The sequence below is a fragment of the Impatiens glandulifera genome, chromosome 2 (assembly GCF_907164915.1).
Source record: "Impatiens glandulifera chromosome 2, dImpGla2.1, whole genome shotgun sequence".
Lineage (NCBI taxonomy): Eukaryota > Viridiplantae > Streptophyta > Magnoliopsida > Ericales > Balsaminaceae > Impatiens > Impatiens glandulifera.
Window position 1 is genome coordinate 21177488 of NC_061863.1, and position 23004 is coordinate 21200491.

General features: G+C 30.2%; 2 protein-coding genes across 4 annotated transcripts; one reads left to right on the forward strand and one right to left on the reverse strand.

The window, feature by feature from the left end:
* Nucleotides 1–991: 991 nt before the first annotated feature.
* LOC124925963 (protein FATTY ACID EXPORT 3, chloroplastic-like) lies at nt 992–3224 on the forward strand. The gene is made up of 6 exons (XM_047466112.1): nt 992–1343; nt 1423–1813; nt 1886–2056; nt 2155–2201; nt 2287–2324; nt 3040–3224. The coding sequence occupies exons 1-6, from the start codon at nt 1086–1088 to the stop codon at nt 3128–3130; spliced, it is 996 nt and encodes a 331-aa protein (XP_047322068.1). The 5' UTR covers nt 992–1085; the 3' UTR covers nt 3131–3224.
* A 5096-nt stretch (nt 3225–8320) lies between these two features.
* LOC124923933 (vacuolar-sorting receptor 1-like) lies at nt 8321–14340 on the reverse strand. 3 transcript variants are annotated; one of them, XM_047463938.1, is made up of 13 exons: nt 14211–14340; nt 13654–14011; nt 12615–13307; nt 12314–12402; nt 11632–11701; nt 10776–10859; nt 10501–10577; nt 10300–10381; nt 9670–9752; nt 9499–9565; nt 8919–9050; nt 8728–8834; nt 8321–8643 (listed from the first exon to the last, which is right to left on the reverse strand). In XM_047463938.1, the coding sequence occupies exons 2-13, from the start codon at nt 13949–13951 to the stop codon at nt 8545–8547; spliced, it is 1881 nt and encodes a 626-aa protein (XP_047319894.1). In that variant the 5' UTR covers nt 13952–14011; nt 14211–14340; the 3' UTR covers nt 8321–8544. The 3 variants fall into 3 exon arrangements, with proteins under 3 accessions (XP_047319894.1, XP_047319892.1, XP_047319893.1); XM_047463936.1 differs by having other exon boundaries at nt 14199–14337; XM_047463937.1 differs by lacking the exon at nt 14211–14340 and adding an exon at nt 14123–14144.
* Nucleotides 14341–23004: the final 8664 nt, after the last annotated feature.

Here is a 23004-nt window from a genome sequence, read left to right on the forward strand (position 1 = left end):
GATGTAATAAGTCATTAGTTTTAATGAATAAATTATCAGTATAAATAAAATTAAATATATTTAGAGCTTGATGTGTAGAGTTTTTGATGTTGATGGAGAGTGATTTTAAGCATGTGTGTATTTTTCTGAAAAATGCCTTAAAAGATTATTAATATATTATAATAAAATATATTTTTTTAAAAATTAAGATATTTTAATATTTTAATTAATAATTTAGTAATGTAATTGATGAGAAATGATGAAATAATGTTTCATCGTGATTGAATTTATATCACAAACTCGAATATATTAGAAGGAATTTTTTCCGAAGAATCAATTATGTCAAACGAATTTCATGTTAACAATTTGAATAAGCCGTAAATTATTAAATAATTAAGGTATATATTTTTTAAAATAATAATAGTTAAATTTCTAAAAACTAATCCATTTTTAATTAAAAAAAATATTAAATTAAAATGAAATAACTTAGGGTTTGTTTGGATTAAAATTATTGTTATAACTTGGGCCTTGTTTGGTATGAATTTTAAAAAAATTCATACAAAATCAAATATTACCTCACCTTTTTTTATCCATATATCACTTAAATCATTAACCAAAATACTAAAATACTTTATATTTTAAATTATTATTTTTTATTTTATTTATATATATTAATATTTTTAAAATTTTTTTTATCAAAAATAATCATTAACTCTTCAAAATTAAAATCCTTAAACCGAACCATTTCTGGGTTATTTGAAAATAATGATTGATAATAATTTTGAGGAGAAATAAAATATTTTTATAAAAAAATTTAAAAAATATTAATATATATGAATAAAATTAAAAATAATAATTAAAAATAAAATAATATTTTATTTTGCCGACATAAATTATTCTATCTTCTTAAAGTAATAATAAAAAAAATTGGAAGAAAAATATTATCCCATCACCTATATATATATAAATGAAAGAAAGTGCCTTTCGTGTAGGACCCAAAATAAATGATAAAATCATTAACGGTCGTTTCCAAGCATTAGGTCCGAAATCGTGTCCAAATCTTCTAGAAGGAATCGCCGCACAACCTCTCTTCTTCCGGCAGCACAATGAGTTTCTCCCTCAATTCCCTACTACCCACAAACCCTAGACCTACCCCCAACTTCTTCACAACCAAAATTCACAGAGCTCCAATGGCGTTGAACGTTTCTCCCTATCTCCGTTCCATCCTCCATCCTCGTCAAATTCAAGATTCGACTGCTTCTTCTATATCTAACAGAATGGTTAGCTTCGGTCTACTTCCTCTTTATCCTAAGTTCTTACTGAGACGATCTCCATTCTCATGCTCAGCCGCCGATGACAAATCAGTGAGTTCATTCTCCAATCTCCATTCTTGTTTTACTTGTTCCAATTTTGAGATTAATTAGCAATTTATATGGTTTTCAGAATGATTTAAACTATGAAATGGAGAAGGAGAAAGATGGTATTAATGTAGGAATTGATTCACAACAAGCATGGAAAGAAATGCTAGATGTTTTCAAGGGACAAGCTTTAAAAATACAGAGCAATTCACAAGAAGCATATGAAGTGTACACTAAGAAGGCTTTGATTGTTTTGAATGAAACATCTGAGAAGATGAAAATTCAAGCAGAAAATGCTAGACAGGATTTAACTTTGATTGCTGAGGAAATCAGTAGAGAAGGTAAAGAATATCTGATAACATCAGCAGAATCTTCACCTGAACCAGTTAAAGAAATTGTGGATACATTTGCAACCTCATCTACCGATGTCAAAGAGTTATCGAATCTGCGTGACTTTTACCTTGGGATACCATATGGTATGCGATAAACATTTCAATTTGGACTTTGATTTCATTATATTACTCACTCAATTACTTATGTTTTGCAAGGTTTTCTTCTTTGCTTTGGCGGGTTCTTATCGTTCATGATAACTGGGAGCGTTTCTGCCATTAGGTTTGGTATTATCCTAGGAGGTGTTCTTTTAGCCTTGAGCATCTCAAGCTTGAGAGAATGGAGAACAAAAGGAGTACAATCTCCTCTAGCCTTGAAGGGACAGGCAGGTTAGTTAAATTTGTGAATATGTTTTATGTTAATCAAAGATAATTGAATTGTTTACTAAATTGATGAATTATATATGTTTGCTTTTGATTTTTTGCAGTAATAGCCACCTTATTATTTCTAAGGAATTTACGCTTGTTATTTGAGGTAGCCATTGATCTTGTTTTTTGGTTTGTGTTATTGGTTTGAGTATGTATCTGATTATCGTCTCGTGCTGTCTTGTTTTTTGTAGGGAGCTTCCTTATTTAGTTGTTGCTCAGTCTTGCTAAGGTAATCAATCTTCAATCACTATATCAGTATATCACATATTATGGCTTTTCTATTAGATATAATTCAAATTGGTTTCGGATTTTCTATCTCGAAAGACTGCATTTACCATAAGAAAAGCCAAAATAAGTTTGAATACAAGTCATCAAAAGGATAAGATCTTGTTTAATGTTTAATGAAAAAGTAGATTATTTGAAGTTATTTGGGTCAAAGGAATAAAATAGTACTTAACTATGTAAAATGTTATATAAAAAGAATGAAGTAAATGAATTCTATTTGATAGTTTGAATGATTTGTTAGATAAAACGATTGATGATGTGATCTTTGGTTATTTGGATCCCTTCATCAAACTCGACACATCAAATGTAGTTATTTGAGATTATTTTCAAATTATCAACTAAAAACATTTTGATCATTTTATCCAAATAACCAACTTCTTACCCCCAAACATGGTTATTTGAAAATAACCAAATGCTTATTCAAATAACCCCATATCAAAACACACTCAAAGGTGCAATTTTGATCGGTTGTGTTTAAGGTTTATCCTTTTTGCCTTCCTTCCAACATAATTTACATGACAATGCAGTATTGGTTTCTCTTTGTCTAGGCATTGATTTAAAGTTCTTTGATATGAGCATTCTCGACTCTTATAAGTGAAACAAAGCTTTCTCTTCCAACTATTACTAAAACTGTTAGATGTCATTTGGTTCTTTTTCAGCGGTGCGATGGCAGGATTCTATTTATACAGGATCAGAATAGACCGAGGGCAAGCACAAGGAGCAAACTTGAAATATAAAATGGATGAATGATAATAATTAGTGAGAATTTGTTCATTTATTCATCGTTGTAATAATTGAATTCATGTTCTCCTTTTCAATAAAATAAAATAATTGAGATTTATGTTTTAGAACTGTAAGATGGAATTTGGTTTTCTTGAACTCTTTTCTTAGCAAGCTCTTACCAGACTCTTTATCTTTTTTCATTCATTAGAGCTTGACAAAAAGTTTTATATCATATCAAATCTATAACGGTATGTTTGGATGAATTGAATTGACATTTATTTCTTATGTTTGAAAAATTATAAATTGTAATTTATAAATATAATTTTTATATTTAAAAAAAATAAAAATTATTTGAATTTTATGTTTAAAAAAAATAAAAATAATTTAAATATATATTATTAAGATATTTATTTGATACAAATATACAATTAATTATGATAGCTTAATATCAAGTTTTAGAGGTCAATTCTTATTAAGAAAAAAAAATTATAGTAAAACAAATATTAGTTTGGCAGGTTAACTTTTTTTTAATAAAAATAAAATAAAATATCGGATATCGAAATTTTTAAGTTAATAAATTTTAAAAAATAAATATATATTAGTTCAATGTTTATTTTCTAAATTTAAAAAAAAAAAACTGTAAATGATAAATAATAATATATATTTGTTTTAAAAAAAATTGAATTATAATTCTGAATTAAAAAGAGTTAAATTGAAAATTATAAAAACAAACTAATTTGAATTTCATTAAATTCTAATACTTAATCTTAAATGTTCTACTTAACATAGAAATTAGAAATAGACAACTTAATTCTAATTTAATTCCAATTTTATTGTTATCAAACACGTCCTAATAATAATTTAAAAAAAACAAAATTTATTCTGGATTTCAATTGGGCCTCATTTGAGGAAATATTTGAGGAAATGGTTATTGGGATTTTGTTTGAGTTTTTTTTTTTTTTTCTAAAACCATTGTTTGATTTAAAATTAAGAAAAAATTGGATATCAATTTTTTTTCTTCTAAATTACTCTTCTTTTTTATATTTTTATTTAATAATTAATTTATATTAAGAAAAAAAGGTAAAGAATAAAAAAGAGTGAAGAATAATTTTGATATTTACATTGATAAAAATTGATTAAATAATTGATTCATAGTTATGTTTTAAGATAAAAACTAGATTTTATACCGATAACCAAATATCAAATAAACTAATTAATTGAGAAACTTATCTCAACTCCACAAATGAATTTCTATTAGATATAAATCTCTATTTACTATGAAAGGTGTTAGTTGTAATAGACTTGAAATTTTCAAGAGGATTCAAAATGTCATTTGAGTACTAATTTGCACGCCAATCTTTTCTGTTATATGTTTAATTTCACATAATACTTAGGTATGTCATAGTTACCCTTAACATAACACTTGCCCCCTAAATAAGGATGCAAATTTAACTTATTATAAACTTGTTGGGTTAGGTCAAGTTAAAAGAAACTTATCTAAAAGATAATAGGTCAAAATACTGACTAAAAACGCACGTGACTTCCTCTAGATTTCAATTTTTTAAACTTCTCTAACAAACACTAAATCTCATTTCATAAGTTTTATTTCCCCAAACAAGAAAGCAATATGCCAGCATCTCTACTTATCTGCACCTTTGCTTGTCCGATAGTGAATGGTAAGATAAGTACTAATACTAAAATGTATGATAAAAGTATGAGATTTTCAAAATTTAAGTATAACGATATGTACTTAAATAATATTTATAAATTAATATAAACTTTTCAGCAAAATTAAGTGATCAAATAACAACCAAACTTATTTACCCATATATTTTTTTTTTACAGATTTGAGACTTAACTGTAAAAGTATTTATTCTTTCTTTATAATTTTAATTTAATTATAAAAACCTAAATTTTGAAAAATACGGTACCAAAATTAACGTCAATATTCGATATGTTACTTGTATCATACTGAGATATTCGATATACCAAAATAACGGTCCAATAAATATATGTTTTTTTTCATACAAACTTTCTATACAATCTAAGATAAAAATTACAGACCTACCCACATCATTCATCACACTTTAAATCAGAACCACATGGGATAAGCAGGGTGTTCAACCATTAGTTAGTTTTTTTTATTGGATAATTGGAGTTTTTGGTTCAGAGTTCTTCAAATTTTGATTTTTTTTAGCCAATCTGAAAATCAAACCAAATTCTAATAAAAAACAACTGAATTTGAATTCAATTTTTTTAATATATTATATATAACTATGTAATTATGTGTAATAAATAATAAAAAATAACTTCAATTTTCGATTTGGTTTTCGAGTTAACACCCACTCAAAAATCAAATCAAAAATCTTATTTAAATTCGAATTAATTTAAAATTTAATTCAAAAACTAAAAATAAATTTAAGTTAAGACTGGTTGGATATTCTGTTGAAACAAAACATTGAACACCCCCTTAATATAAGTTACATCTAAAACCAATTCTACCATATATATATATATATATATATATATATAAAAGGAGCTATTCCAATCACAAAGTAAATTGCACAGCTGCAGCAACAATCTGTATTATGATTTATGTGAATATATCCTTATCAGTGTATATGAAAAAAACGAGGAAGATAATGAAATTTCTTTAAAGAGACCGAAAATTTAGTTTCAATTTTCGTTAAAATCCCATGGCAGTTCTCTTGTTTTTCACACTCCACCTCTAGAAACGTGGTTGTGCTCCTCGGCTTGACTATCCAGTGCCATGTACTATGACATAATTGCCCGAATCTACGAAGTTATGTATCTCTGCATATAAATTCTGAGTTCATTATAATGTGTAGTTTAGACAACATTGAGAAGATTGCAAAGGAAATAAAGTGTTAGATTTATCCGAATTTTTTATCTTTCTTCAGAGGATCGCATGTCATAGTTAATTACTGATAATTCGGCTAATGTATTAAATTTTCCAGGAAATCCTCAGACCTCTCTTGTTTCAAGGTACCGGCATAGTCGTGAGTGCTTCTATCTTAGAGAGATTGAGTTCAATTCCTTTTTGAGTAATTAAGAAGCCTAGCATTTTACCAGTTGTGACTCCGAACGTACATTTCTTTAGATTGAGTCGTAGCTGATATTTCATAATTCTTTGCAGGAATTTCTGAATAGTTGCAAATATGCTACCTTTTGCTGGTGATACTAGCGTAGAGCGATGTCGTCGAGATACCGGGGAAATAGACGGAGGACTATCGATTCTCCGAGTCACAATGGGGTCATTGCAAAGGTGTAGATCTTGAAAAAGATAATAGCTTTTTCCAACGTACTTGGATATCAGGTAATTTGATGCATAGTGGAATGACTGCTCTTTCTTCCGTTTTCATGGTATCTTTCTTGTCATAGTATTCTTCAATGCTTTATCCATTAGCCATTTTGTTCAGTTGGACTTGCATTTTTATCTGCTTAGCTTGGACTTTAGCCATTTGGTGTTCTTACTTCGTTGATGGTGGTTGTCCATCCACCAGGATGGGTCTCCTATGTGGTCACATGGGATTGAGTTCATCCTCGAGTGTCCCGTATTGTGCATGTGTGGTTTGGTCGAAATCTTCTTCGGAGTCCTCATAATAAGAGACTTCCTCCCGAGTTTGTGGACCAGTAAGACGGGGATTGAAGGGAATGAACATAACCGGAATAGGCTGGGTAGGAAATCGAGATGAAGAATGCATGTTTTGGGATGTGGACAGTATTTGTTGGTTAGCTAAAGAGTTCGTGATCAGCGCAAGTTGTTCTGTCACATATTGCAAGGTTGCCTTCATTTATCTGAATTCGGTTGTAGAGACCGTTCCAAGTGTTGTTTCCTCAGCCTTCATTTATTGAACACCCCCTTAATAAACTTAGTTTGGATTTAATACAGATCGAACAAAACGGATTGATTTTTACCTATTTGCTCACCCCTAGTCATATCTATAACCCTGGTAGTTACAACTTACACAATGAAAATAGAGTGAAATTTGAAATGATATTTAAGAAATGAGTAAAATTGTTGTAAAAAGAGAAAACTTGAGGAGGGAAGAAGAAAATGCAAAAGAGGAGATTATTTAAGTATTTTACTAAAAAGAGTTCTTTAAGTAAACAAATAAAATAAAAAAATTAGAATAGATCTAATTTTTTTAACAAAACTCTTCCCAATATATAAATAAATGATGAGATGCAATAAATAAATAAATAAATATATATATATATATATATATATATATATATTCTGATAGAGAGAATTTATATAAAATATAAATATAATTAAAGAAAATATATAAATATTTATATATAATTTAATGATAAAAAAAATATATATAATATATATATAATGAGAAAAAATTTGAATATTTATATTTAAAATGATGAGAGAAAATATAAATATTATAAATATTTTTTTATATATATAAAAAAGTAATTTAATAATTATATATAAATATAAAAATTGAATGATAAAAGATAATTATGTATATAAATGATGAGAGAAAATATAAATATTTATTAATTAAGAGAGAATTACTTGACAAACCGTAACGATGAGTGATGAAGCAGAGTAAGTCGAAGAAAACAAATCAAACGGCGTCGAAAAATCTTTACAAAATATTCGGAGAAATATTAGTTTTGTCACTGGCTAAGGGTTGATAATTAACGCCGGAAAAGAAAAGATCGTGCCAAATGATAATTGATCATCATTTGCATATATATAGTAAAAAAGTGAGAAATCTATAGAAATAATGAGATATACTTGTAAGAGCGTCTTCGACTGAAAACCTATTTAGTGACTTTTTATTAAAAAATAAAAACGACTCCAAATCTGTTAATTTTATCTCATTTGTTGCTAGAAGGGGGACAAATACGGACTCGAAAAAACATCATCAACACAATAAAAAATATAAACAATTCACTTACCGAAGATTGATAGAGTTATTCGGATCACAAAAATTTTAAACAAAAAATTTGTTCGACTAAATAAGATGCTACAAATAACGTCTTTAAAACTTTATCCTAGATCGAGGAAATGTGAGAATAAAAACTAATTAATTAATATATATATATATATATATATATATATTATAAAAACTATAATTTATCATACCGATATTTTTCTCATACCGAATGACCTACCCACATCATTTATCACAATTTATATCAGAACCAGGTGATATAAGTAGGGGCAATATAAGCTCCACCTAAAACCAATTCTACCATATATATATATATAAAGACCTATTCAAAGCACAAAGTAAATTACACAAAGCTGCAGCAACAATCTGCATTATATGATTTATGTTTATATATCCTTTATCCAATATACATGAAAGAAAACGAGGAACATAATGAAAATTCTCTAAAGAACCGAAAATTTAATTTCATGTTTTGCCAAAATCCCATGACAGTTCTCTTGTTTTTCACACGCCACCTCTAGAAATGTGGTTGTGCTCCTCGGCTTGACTATCCAGTGGCATGTACTGTGACATAATTGCCCGAATCTCCGAATCCATGTACCTCTGCATATAAATTGTGAGTTCATTATAATGTGCAGTTTAGACAACATTGAGAAGATTGTGAAGGAAATTAAATATTAGATTTACCCGAATCCTGTACTTATATATAGCATATCCACCAACTCCAACAGCAGCCAAGCCAAGGATAACAGTAAACAACAAACTCCAGCTCATCTCAGTCTTAACATCTTTGCCTGGACCATCAATCAAAAAACGATATTGCTAAAACAAAGTGTTCTTAGAACAGAAGCGATATGTTCATCATACTGATTACTGACCTATGCATGTGTCGTGTTCTCGCATGTAAAATAGATTATTGCCATTACAGCTGCATTCATAACTGCCCCAAGTGTTCTTGCATTTGCAATCTGGGCATGTACAAGCTGATTTCGTTTTGCATTCATCGATATCTACAATGAGCAAAATTGTTGAGAGAGGCAATGATAATATTATCAAGGTTCAGAAGAAAAACATGGAGAGAAACTATTGAAGTTATAACTTTTATAATTTAAATTAGAGAAAATAATTAAAAATAGAATTCTAGATAATTTTTTCATAACATTTTAAAAGTATGGCCTTGTTGGATCTTTGGATTATTTGAATAACCAAGTGGTATTAGGAATAAACTTGTTTGATGTAAGTCATTGAAAATCAGGTTATGTAATGTAAAAAGACGTTAGGGGTATTAATTATATAATGAAAAATGGTCAATAATTTGAATGATGTAATTTGATGAGTAGATTGTTAATACGAAGGTGAGTTATTTGAAATTGAACAAGGCCTAAGTATTGAATCAGCCGTAGTTGGGGTTGCTGACTATTTTAAAAGGGAAAACTGGTGAAGCTAGCTAGCTTTTACCTTCGCATGTGTGGACACCATCACCCTTGAATCCTGGTGGACATGTACAGCCTTTTGAATTGTCGTCCTTAAAAATTAACAAAAAAATCGGTTTAAAAGGCCAGAAGAGAGACAACGGTATAATTCGACGTTTGCATGCTGATAAAAGAGAGAACATGGAATAATACTCACAAGACAAGCAGAATAAGTCCTGCCTTCCTGAGTTCCTCTCCAACATCCCCCATTATTAACCGCACATCGCAAAGCTCCTGAAGCTGCAAAGAAACAAATATCAAACAAGTTGGTTCAGTATTTGTACACAGAAACAAACTGAACTTTGTCTCGCACATTAAAAATTCATTGGCAGTTTATCTGTCATATCCAGATCCAGAAGCAAAAGGGTTTCCATATATCTACTTTACTCAATGTGGGTCAATATATGAAGTACAAAAACATTTAATTGAAGACATGCACTCCTTCACCAACACTAGTTTGCACCGAAAGAAAGCATAATTGGGCAGTTGGCCTGTTTTGGTATGACAAAATTTGAGCTGCTGATTTAACATTCAGTCTAAAATCCAACTACATTTTGTTTTTACCAAACGAAAATGTATTTGTTTTCGTATCATACTCCAGCCACGTATTTTTACCAAACAGAAAAATATTGTTAGGCATCTATAAATATGACGATTTCACATTAAACAGTGTCGAGAATCACTCTTTCCAAACTAGGTCATTATGCTTCCACTGATTAATTATCTTGAGACCATTTTGATATGTTGAGTAGCAATTTGAAGACTATAACTTAAATAAACAACATACCTTCACAGTGAGTATATCCATCACCAAGAAACTTTACACCCTGCACAATAGGGCATTCACACACTCTTCCACGGAATGTATCCTACAAGTAAAAAGTTTAAAAATTAAAAATAAAAGTTACCCATTCAAAATAAGGAACTAGAGAAACGAGATGTGAACGAATTCTGCCCAGAATAAGTCAATAAGAAACTAATCACATACCCGACATGCAGTGATGTTGGCAGTTTTATCCTCCCAGCATCCACCATTATTTCCAAGGCATTCATTTGTTTCCATTTCTGCAAGCATAATATGGGGAAAAACTATTAGTCACCTATCTGGAAATGTAAAACAATAAATCAACTCGCACAATGAGAAATGGAGTTTAATCTAATGCTAAGATATAGGATCATAAAGACAACTCCAATTGTGTGAAAGGTTAGGGTTAAAATTTTCACTTAATAAAATGACATAAAAGAGTCCAGACAAAAGATAACCTTCGCTTAAACAAATGGCAGGTTCTGTTGTTTCCTGGAAGCCGGAGCAAATGGCTTTCAGAACTGTACTCTTGTCCAGTTTACCTGGACCAAAACAAAACGATTTCAGGAGCAAATAAGATATGGTATGTACTAGGGATATAGTACTACATAGTTACAAGGGTAATATTGTAATTAGTAGAGGAATAAAGTTATATAAATTGTGAGATATTTTATTAGGCAGTTATGAATGATGGATGATATGAATATAGTTTGTATCATCGTCATGTTATGTACTAGAGATATAGTGGTAAATAGTTACAACGGTAGTATTGTAATTAGTAGAGGAAGTTATATATAAACCATACACCCATTTGGAAACATTTTCAATTTCTGTTTTTATATCTATTTCTAACTAAGTTTAGTTTCCAAACGTTTTATATCAGATATAGAAAGAAAAGGTGTTTAGCCAGTTATGAATGATGGATGATGATATCAATCTAGTTTGTCTCATCATTTAAGACTTAAGTGATTCCTCTTCTAATGTGAATTTCTTCAATATATCTTTTTGATGTTAGTTATTTGGGATTTTTACTGTTTTTTTTTATTTGTTTGATAAAAAAGTAAGTTTGAATTTTTAATTGGTTAAATTACTATAATGTTCTTTTAATTTTAATTTTAATTTTATAAAAATAAAATAAGAGTATTTTAGTATTTTGGCTAATAAATTGAATTGTTTGATGGTTGAAAAAATATGATGGGATAATATGGGTTTTGGGTAAACCCACGTCAACCTCAAAGGACCTCTAAATGAAAGATTTCTAGGCTTCTACATAATAAGGTAAATGTGGAAATTCATAAATAAGATCATGCAAACCTCTATATTGCCGGTTGTTTATAATAAGGGTTGGCAAGATGGTCACATCTCCACGGGTGCCTTTTCCAATCTAAAAGCACAATTCCACAACAGATTAAAATCAATCGTTGGCAAACAATCGAACTATATCAACCTATTTAACCACAAGATCTAAAAATACATAAACTCATGGCTGGCCCTAGGATAAGGCCAGCTAGGCGGGCTAGGCGGCCGCCGCCTAGGGCCACCCCATGCCACGGGCACCCAAAATAAGAATAAATAAATACCCTATCAAGGTTTCAACGCTTGGCCACAATATGTGTTAGCATAACAATTAACCAACTAGACTAAGTTAATTTTGTTAATGATAATACAAAACTATTATATTTATTCAATATAACAAAAAATATACTTAGTGAAATAAAAAATAAGAACAAATTTATTTTTTTCACTTAGGGCACCCCAAATCTCAGGGCCGATTATTTAAACTCGAATTCGGATATAAAGACTTTATTTGGGTAGAAAATCAATAGAATGTTTGTGAATATTTATGTTAAAATACTAAAATCATATCCATAATATGTATATTAAGATCTCAAAAGTTATTTTCTACAATCAACTCGAACATGACAATCCCCTATGCATGTAGAGAAGAAATCTACCTTCACTTATCAAAGAAGTTGTCTGAATTTGTGAGTTTTACCTGTGCCTCTTGCTCAGCCTTAAGAACTGTGTTTTCCTCATCTGCGTCAGGATTCCCTATGCATTTGTCTATCTCCTTGATGTCCATAGCTTTCGGTCCCAACAACAGAAATTATGTCATAATATGTTTACCAATAATAAAGCAATAACCACAAAAAGGGAAGTTGTTTTTCTTGAACATTGACTTTCAAATTATATAGTTTAGAAATACAAATAAACAACCGTCGATTGTAGATCATAGTTTTTAGTTAAAATTTAGAGTGCCCGGAAAATGGCTTTAAGAATTTGAGTAAGACACATACCAAGCGATTTTATGACTTCATTTGCACACTCTGTAGTGTATTTCTGCTCTTTCATCGGACAACGAATTGAGAAGTCACTAACATAGTCCCACCAAAGCCAAGGTTTCCCACTCTCATTAGCAACCTTGAAGAAACACGCTTGTCTTAGATTCTGAAGAACGACATCCTTCCCATCATACCCTTTTGTGAAGTCTTGTTCTGGATCGGGCGCACAATACCTTCCATGGTTAATGCACTGAGTCTTACATTGCTTGCTAAGAAGAAACGCCTCTGGGCAATACCAAGTTATGTAATGTGGTGTAAACTGAGTATATCCCTTCTGTTCAAGGATCTGAGCCGCTCCTTTGTAGTTCTTAACAAATTCAATCTGAGTTTGACATTTCGGTCCACACTCATCGTTACTATTCGTCCAGAATTCGTACTCAACTCGCTCATCGGGATGGGGAAGTGCCTCCCTCCAATCAAGGCTTATGGTAACCATCTCTTTATTAGATAACTCTTTCTTTATGCTATCACCCAAAGATTTGCTAATAAGAGCAGATGGAATCGTTATGTTTTGCAAGTAATCTGCCTTTGCATCGTCTTCTTCTGGTGTATCCATCGTGATTAAAGCTTCAGATTTATCGTCTGCAACAAGAATTGCAGCTGCTCCTCCATTTTGTGCATTCCATGCTTTCCATGTAAAAAAGCAATCTGAAAATAGTAATCAAGCTCATCAATTTCATTTCATGTTGATCAAGATCCAAAATATAATTCTGACTTTTTTCTCAATGAGATCGTGAATGTAACATAGATAGTGACAAAATACTAGTTTTAAAATAGGATCAATAAGCATCTAGTTGGTTCATACATTCCTGAAAATCTTGAGTAATTTTATGATTTGAACCAGATGTGATCATTTTGCTTCAATGGATCGATCCAAACAATTGGAAATTAACCATGGATCTCAACATTAATGACAATCATGCAAACCAATTTCGATCATCAAATATAGATTTATTACCAAAAGAAGGCTAGAAATTAAGAAAACTTCATTTACCTCCTCGATCAACAAGAAGGAAAACTGGTTGGCCACCAGCTTTTGATTTGAAGGAAATACCAAAATCATCGAAGGTTTTGCATGACTTCTGATTTGATGATGGATAAATTACAGTACCCGTCATACTTCCTCCATACTGAGGAACTCCAAAATTCCCAATTGCACATTCATAAGTCTCCTTCAATGAATTGGGTGAAGTTATCCTTAAACTGTTCTTCTCTACAACAAACCTTCCCAAGCAAGACCCAAATAAGAGAAACCAAAAGCAAACCCAAAAACCCAATTTCCCTCTCATCATTAATCCGCTCTTTTCCTTCTAATATAGTCAACGATCGGATGCAACGAAGGAGACCTAAACCTGAAAATCAAATTCAATCACTTAACTAAAACCCAACAACAAAGATCTCGTAATTCTAACTCTTGTTAAAGAATAAAGATTAAAGCATCAAAGTGGTTCAATTCAACGAACCCAGATCAGTCAATGTAATTATGAAGCTATATTCAGCTGAACTGAAGAAGGAAGATGAAGATAGTGTGAGAAATACGTGTTAATTTACAAGATATAGTTGACGGCTTTCCTTCTTGGAACGTAATAAATCAGAAAAAGGTTCCTCCTTTGTAATCCTTATTTGGGGAAATTGAAGAAACGAACTTTAATCAAGTCTTCCTTCCTTCTTAACGACGAAGTTTCTTCTCATCTTTGTTGGAAGCCGACTAACATATCTGACGGCTGAAAATCAAAGATGGAATTACAGTATAATGAGCCAGGTAGCAAGATCTGATGGCTTGCATGTGATCTACGTGTCATATGAAGAATAAATGGTGATCCTTGCTGCATGACCATGGAGATCACATGGAGATTAGTATATACGACAATTCAATGAAGGGCTAAGATCTTAGAAGAAGGATGGAACAGTAATCAACGGTTGTGATTAAAGTAATTTAAGGAATTGAACAAGTCTTGAATTAATATGATGGAGCCACGTTTTGAACCAATGAGAATTTGACACGTAACCAAGTGAGACTGACATGCACCAGAAGAGGATAAAATTGAGAAAGTGGCTAAGAATGAGGATTTATAACTAGGAGTTGTCATTAATTAATTATTATTTAATGATTATTTGCTATTAAACAGGAATTATTATGTATTAATTTCAATGATAAAATATATGTTTTATGTTTTGTTTATTTATCCTCTTATTTATTTCTTATTTTTAAATATAGTTTATCTTAAGTTAACATGATTAAAATGTTTAAACCGTGTTTAATTTAGTCCGATTTAAATCGGTTCATTTCTTAAGATTCTGTCCATTTCCTTTGTAACCTTAAAATAGACTATAACTATACTTTAATTAGAACATTATCTATGAGAATTAAATATAAGACTAATAATCCTTTAGAATTTATAGCCCTACTAATCAAACACTCACATAATGAATTGATATTTACAGATCAAACTAATATTAATTAAACCTATTTGAAAATTATATTTTGTAATAATCTCTAAGTACACAACAAAAAAATCAAAGTAAAATTTTAATATACATATAGAAAAATGATACATAGCGCGACTTAGGACGACAGCGATGCCTACGTGGAGCGACAGCGTGAAATTTTTTTTAGAATAATAGGGCAACTTCTTCAAAAAGAGGCGCTCTCCATCAAGCTTGTCAATTTTCATCATAGTAGCTCTGCTCCCTTTTCTCCATCAGCAAGTTTCATTTTCTCCATCGACCGCAAACTCCATGCTCTATTCTGTTTTCTCCGTCGTCGGAAAACTCTGTGCTTCGTTCCAAGCTTAAACCAAATTTAATAATGAGTAAAAAAACACATTATATTAATATATATATAAAATTATATAATTTTTTATTTCAAATATATATTATATATAAACGGATGTTTGTCAGTTCCTTGTACACTTTGAGTCATTTTTAAATATAATATATATATATATATATATATATATATATATATATATATATATATATATATATTTAAATGGAAATTTTTAGTGTTATTTTTTAAATTATTGTATGATTTTTTGTTTCGGTAGTATAAAAGTATTATTTAAATTGTGATCTATATTTATTTTAGATTGTTGTGATTATTTACAAATATAACACAAACAATATTTTTCAGATTATAGTTCAATATTTCTAAAATAAAGCCTTACAAAACATATGTTATAGAAAAAGATCAAAGGAAATGTTTTGCCCTTCTATTCTTTATTGATTTATAGTATCTTGTGGATTACTAATAGTTATGAATTATTTTGACTTTTTTTTAAATTAATTGGTATTTGAGTAACTTAAAGATAAAGATTATTAGAACATGATGTTTTGGAGTTTTTCTTTTTAATTTGAGATTTTGTATCTAGAACAGGTAGAATTGAGCAGATTCGCTTAAATTGATACTTATGCTTGGAGAAAATTTAGGAATAAATAAATAATAAATTATATAATATATATATATATATATATATATATGTTTATATATTATAGGAATAAATCACTTTAAAAATTTAGGTAGATATACATAATATTAAAAATTGTTTCATTTTAACAATATTTTATTAAAATAGATTCATAATATATAAATTTTTTAATATTAACAAAATCTCATATTTCAATTACAAATATTTATTCATATATTTACAAATTATTTAAATTTTGAATATTATAATATTTAATATTATACAACATTTTAATAAATTATTATGACTTATTATTCTTATTAAATAAAAAAATCATCACAATTCAAATAAATATTTTAATAAATTTAAATTTATTTTATTTTATTATCTAATTGTTTTTTTTAATTATTTTGTTATTAATTAATTTTTAAATTATTTTCTTTTTACTTAGTTTTAATTTTATATAAATAATTTAAAATTATATATATTATTATTAATATATATACACATAATTTATATAATTTTAAAATATATTTATTAATTGATAATTTACCAAATTTAATAATTAGTAAAAAAATATTATATTAATATATATAAAATTATATAATTTCAAATATATATTATTTATAAACGGATGTTTGTCAGTTTCTTATACACTTTGAGTCATTTTTAAAAATATATTATTATTGTTTTTACTTTGATTTAAACCAGAGATAATTAATTTATTTTTTTAAATATTGAACTAAATAATATTTGAAATAAAAATTTATTTAAATTTAAATTTAAATAATTTTGGAGAAAATTTTGTTTATATTATAAAATAAAAAAGTTATTATACACTACTAATAATAATAAATAATATAGACATGAATGAGTTTGAACACAAGTTAACATAATTGAGTTGGAGTACAGGTAACAAGATATAAATAAACATGCGAGTCATAATATTTTGAGTGAGTTAATGTATAACATGACATACATGAAAATGAGTCTCGATTCGACACGCTATGTCCTCCCTACATTCGTGAGCTGTGAATAAGCCTTCACTGCAACGAGGAAGCTCTCTAGAGCTCGCCTGAAGAATTGGTCGATAATTCTTTCTCTGGCGATCAAATGTGTGGAGTCCGACGAAGACTAGAGAATAGGATTCGAGGCTAGTCAAGACTGATTCTAACTTAGGGACTTCTAGAAGATGGGGTAAACCAAGCAATTCAGTAAACAACAATTTATCAATTAATAAAAATTATAAATTAATCAAACGGATTGCATAAACCATGAATAGGACCAACGTTGATGTATAGAATCAACGATTGGCAAGTATTATACAATGTAAGGCTTAGAACAACTTACCTGAAAAAGCTAAAGAACCAAAAGAAGCCACTACTGAATCAGACTCGCCAGAGAAAACGAACTCTCGCTGAAATCACCTTAGTCTTGTTCTTGAATTGGTTACTTTGCTCTCAAGCTTGTTTTCTCTCTAATGTAGAGTATAAACTTAGCAAATGATCAACTGTGCCTCAAATGAATGAGGTTATGTATATTTGAGACATTTTAATTCATTGGGTTGCCTTAACCGGTAACTCACTTAGAGTATTATCCCGGGCTGAGTTCGAGTTCATTTTAGTTGAGGCGAAGACATGTGTCTCGGTAACCCGTCCACCTTGATTCTCCAATTCGAAACAGGTCAAATGATGGAGTGTGGCCCAAGTTATGAATTTTTAGTTAAGCATTTCTTGAATTTTGGTTTCAGCAAATTTTGATCAATCGAAACTTCAAATGGCTATAACTTTTTACTCAGATCACCATTGAGGTTGAGCCAAGGTGCATTGGAAAGATAATGAGGATGACTAAATGTTTCTTTTTGCCTAATAAATTCAAGACAGGCCGTAAGTCCAAGAAATTCGCGATGAAGCCTCATTGATCTTGAAATGAACAATCTGGCGTGCGGACGACCTAGCGTGGATTGTAAGACGAGCCATGAGTGCTACTTCTTATCAAATGAAATTCAACTAAAAAATATTTCCAATGATTTCTCACTTGTACCAAATGGTCAAGTGAGTCCAAAGATATGAATTTTCAAAGTTGCACCAAGCTTTAGTTCGCTCTAGAATTGAAGTTGGTAAATTTGCATTGTGTTATCGAGTTGTGTAGACCACCTTAGTCGTCGAATGAAGACCAGAAATCGATGTCATTCGATCGAGTTTTGTCTTAGATTTCCAACCATGGGTGGAAATTCAATTTTGAGGCCCTCTAGATTAAGTTATGAATTTTTAACCGTGAGCATGTCTGATTTGATCATATTACATTGACTTACCCCGCTAATTTCATGAGGTTAATAGCTTCGATTTGAATTTGGATGCTAATGGGCCTTGTAAAGGATTAGTTAATCTTTCCAATTCAAGATCATCTAAACTATCGAGTATAACGATATGGGTGAATTTTTGGAGTTGATGATCCTTGCTAAACTTTCTCCATTAAACTATGCCAAAATAAAGTGATTTGGGCATTTTTAAAATAAGGAGCGCATTTTATGCCAGCTGCCTATTTAAAAAACCTTAGACACGCGGGAGGTCCTCTATTCATTTCCGTTGACTTGCCCGACCGATTTGACTCGGTTTTGACACTTTTGCACTTTTAAAAGTCTTCTACACAAAATTTCAAATAACAATATTATATACTTAAAATTTATAATTTTTCGAACCGATCAATTTGAACGTAACAGGAATCCTGAATTTTAATTATTATTTTTTTTGAAAAATGACGTTTACATGTAAGAACAAGCTTAAAAATAGGTGTTATGTATAATTTTTCCAACATCAATATTATACTCAAAGCTCATGATTTTCCAAATTGGTCAATCTGAAGGTGTTGAATCATCTAAAGTTTGAGTATTATTAAAAATTGGGGTTTGGACCACTATTCAAGGGTCATCCTATCCGATTCTGAAGAGTGTTTTAAATTTTTGTTTTCATAGTTTAATAATAATCAAGTTTGATCATCATATTAGACCAAACATACTTATCTTAATTTTAAGGTCTAAAAATGGGGTGTCTACAATATCAAATAATTTTTATTTAAGATATTTTAGAAATGTATTTTGACATTTTAAAATTAATTATAACAATAATTAATTCTTTTTTATCAAATATAAATAATAGATTCAAACTACAATTTGATTAAAGAAATCTTTGTTTCAAATTAATTAAAAATAATTAATTTAAAAAGATTATTTATTTGATTAAAGAGTCGCCAATTGATATTTAATTTAAAATCAATAAAAATATTTGTATCAACGTAATTTTATCAAAGATTCTGTTGAATTCGATTTTTGGTGATACTCGGGATAGAGTTTTCGTGCAATATCTTTTCTATACGTTAAAAACGGTCTCTAATTCCTAAAATTTTGACTATTTGCTTGAAAATTTAGTTTTATTACGTTTTATTTAACTAATTATTTGTCAAATTCTAGATATGTATGAGATTTTATTGTATTTACAATTATAAAATAATATTTTAATATTGTTGTATGCGATTGATGTCGAGAAGTGTTGAGAAAAACACTTAAAAAAATCAGTTTAGGGTGTTTGAATATAAAAAAAATCCAAACAGACCTTTATAAAAAATGTTTTTTTATGAAAATATTCTAAATTACTTTTTCTTATTTTTTGGATTTTTAAAAATAGTTTAAGGCTTCTAATTATTAAAAACAATTAAAATCAAAAGTCCCAAACAAACCAGCCCTAAAAGCCAGGAGTCTGAGGTCATGAACCAGTTAGGACGCGTGGGTTTAGGCTGGATTCAAACCAGGATCAGCATTTTTGGGCACTCGGTCAACGTAGAGATCATTTCTTGGTCGTGCCTGCAGATCTTCGGTCGAATGCGGGATTCCTCAGTCGAAACACAAACGTTGGCTAGATTTCTTAGTCAAAAATCAAGCCAAGTCAAATTTCTTCGGATGGGTGCAGGGGATGGCTGGTTTTATTTGTCAAAACCCCGACCAAGGCAATATCCTTAGTCGGATGCCTAGGTTTCTCGGTCGGACGCCAAGAACATCAAACTCCAGATTTTGGGATTTTGATTAAAGCTTCCATCCTTCGATCTGAAGGCATGGGAAGCTCCGTCTAATCCCATAGATCATTGTTAACATCATCCCAATATATCAATCAATCGGGAAGATGTTAAATTTGATTCAAACAAATTTTGGTCTAGAAACATAATTTTTGTTTTTTAAGATTTAATCCAGTTTAAGGAGCTTACCAATAGCTTCCTTATACATATTATGATCAAATAAACAAAAAAATGAACATTGACTATCTATTTTAACCAATTTTTGGAACAGAATTTGGAAAAGAACTAGACTTTTCCAAATTTTTGGATATTTCGATTTTTTTGTGTAAACATACCTCAAACTGATTGAAATTGATCCAATGTTAAGCTTTTCAAACTGTTATTCTTGAGCTAGAGGTCAATAACAAAAACTTGTTTTTGAGAATTGTCAAAATTGAATTTGGGTGTGTCTAATTTAGTTTGATCCGTTCAAATTGATTTCAACAGAAAGTTTTGAAATGATCTTATGATCGAATTCAAATCAAGAAAATTTATAATCAAGCAGTATTCAAGACTAGTCGAACTGAAATGTATAAATTTTAATTTTAATATGAAATTCAAATTACAATGCGAATTAAGATTATAATGAATTGAAGAACACTCCTAAACTCTTTATGAAGTTTTATGATGATTTAGAAATGAGCCTTAGAGCCTTACATAAGATTTCCACAATTTTCAAAAGTTTGAGAAAATTTTAATGGCAAATTCTATAAAGTTTGGATTGGAGGCTTGGGATTCCGATCATTGTCTTAGTCTTGGCTAAGGAGGGTTATTTATAGTCAGTCAATGTCGGTTGAATGATCAAGTTGATCGAATTTCAGACAAAAGGTCATTAATGACTTTAGTCTGTATGCGATCGTTCTCATCCAATTAGGCCATGATCGTGCCTATGATCGTAGGAGAAATGATCACCCTAATTTCTCACCATGTTAGGGTGATCATTTTAGCCTATGAATCACTCAATTTAGTTGAGTATGGACTGAATTCCACTTTTTAAAAATAAAAAAAATTAGACTGATATTCATCCCGTTCATCGTGAAGAAGAAGATAAGACGAGACTGAAACGCCGTCGTTTGGAGTCAAAGTGCGAGTGCGCGTCTGAGTGTAGCGTTCCGTCAGCGTTTGGCGTTTCGTCTGCATTCAGACTAATAGCGTTCGTGCGTTAGTTGATCTTATGTTGCGCGAAAGCGCTTAACTTTTGTTGTAGCGGGCGACGCGGCTTGTTGTTTTCCATTGGATGAGGCTTTGGTTCTCATTCGATGGCTGTGCGGTCTGTTGCAGTCGTTTCTTTTATTGTCGGTTGCATTGGATCACGACCCTGTTTAAGCATTGAAGTTTGATTTAAATTAATTTTTCTTCACTCCTTTAGCTTTATTTTAAATCTACAAAATAGACAATATTTAAATAAACATAAATACTTTTTTTTTTTGTCAATTTATTTATTATTTTTTTGGCTTTATAAATAATTAATTTGAGATTCAAATGTATACAATATTAATCTTAAAATATTTATTTTTATTTCTTTGATCCCTCTTAATTAATTTGAGATAAAATAAATATAACATTTATCTTAAATTATTTGTTTTGCCTTATCTTAATTTTGAGATTAATTATCATAATAATTATCCTAATTAATTATTTTGATTTACTTTAGTTTCAATTATTTTAAATTTATTTATTCAAAATAATTATTTAATATTTATAAATTGAATACGTAAAATTTTAATATTTTTCTCCTCTCTCTTTTCTCTCAATAATTCTGGTTAAGTAAAACGCCCATGTTGTGTTAATTCCACTCATAAGATAATGAGTTACTCATATAGCACGTTCAAGGCTTTAGGTAATTTATTATGAGTTGAAACAATAGATACAATAAGTTCTTGCTTTGGCAACTACGTCAGCTGAAAATAAACATTAAACTAAAAGTCCATACAAAAGGCCCTAAGAAGAAAAAAAAAAAATATGCAGATAAGATAATGAAAAACCATGAGACTGAATAACCAATTTGGAGGGAAATTTGATTGAATAACTCTCATAAGAGGGTTATTTCCACTTTTAACATGTCATTAATAATTTTATCATTTTTGACCTTTTGCCAAGGCAAAAGGTCAGTTTTACCCTTTATTAAAAAAAAAAAAAAATTGGTTTTCCCCTTTCTTCTTCCCTTCTTTCGTTCTCCTTCCCTCTCACTCTTTTCAACTCTCTCTCTTTTCAACTCTCCCCCTCCTCCGTCTTCGACCGATCCAGCCTCCCTCTCCCCGACGACGAAAAGCTCCCGAAACATCAACGACGATCCAAACCCATGTAACCCTTCCTCTCCCCCGACCTCCGACGAGTCCCTGACGAAAAGCAGAACGACTATCCATTGAAGGTAAGTTTAAGGTTTTATCTTATATTCCATGCATGCTGAAATGGAAGAATGGTTTAGTGTTTAGGTTTAGATTTATTGGCTGTTGCAGGTTGTCGAAGGCGAATGTGCATCTGTCGCCTGCGAATGCGCATCTGTCGCAGACGAATGCGCATCTGTCGCAGACGAATACGCATCTGTCGCCTGCGAATGCGCATCTGTCGCCTGCGACAGATGCGCATCTGTCGCAGACGAATGCGCATCTGTCGCCTGCGACAGATGCGCATTCGCAGGCGACAGATGCATTTTTCGCCTGCGACCTTTTGTTTACTTGGTTGTTTGTAACAATGTTAGTTTGCTTTCTGACATTGTGATTTACTTATCAGATAACTCAGCACAAGTGAGAATGACCCTTTATGTAGTATGTTGATATTGAAGGTCTTGGGTTGGATGACTACTATGAGTTAAAATACTGTGCTGAGTT

Excerpts from the sequence above, each read along its gene's own strand:
- LOC124925963 (XM_047466112.1), top strand. The coding sequence starts at position 1,086 with ATGAGTTTCTCCCTCAATTCCCTACTACCCACAAACCCTAGACCTACC. Across the intron at positions 1,814-1,885 it reads TTACCTTGGGATACCATATG|GTTTTCTTCTTTGCTTTGGC; the intron begins GTATGCGATAAA and ends ATGTTTTGCAAG. Across the intron at positions 2,325-3,039 it reads TGTTGCTCAGTCTTGCTAAG|CGGTGCGATGGCAGGATTCT; the intron begins GTAATCAATCTT and ends GTTCTTTTTCAG.
- LOC124923933 (XM_047463938.1), bottom strand. The coding sequence starts at position 13,951 with ATGATGAGAGGGAAATTGGGTTTTTGGGTTTGCTTTTGGTTTCTCTTA. Across the intron at positions 12,403-12,614 it reads TGAAGTCATAAAATCGCTTG|CTATGGACATCAAGGAGATA; the intron begins GTATGTGTCTTA and ends TGGGACCGAAAG. Across the intron at positions 8,644-8,727 it reads TATATAAGTACAGGATTCGG|AGGTACATGGATTCGGAGAT; the intron begins GTAAATCTAATA and ends ATTTATATGCAG.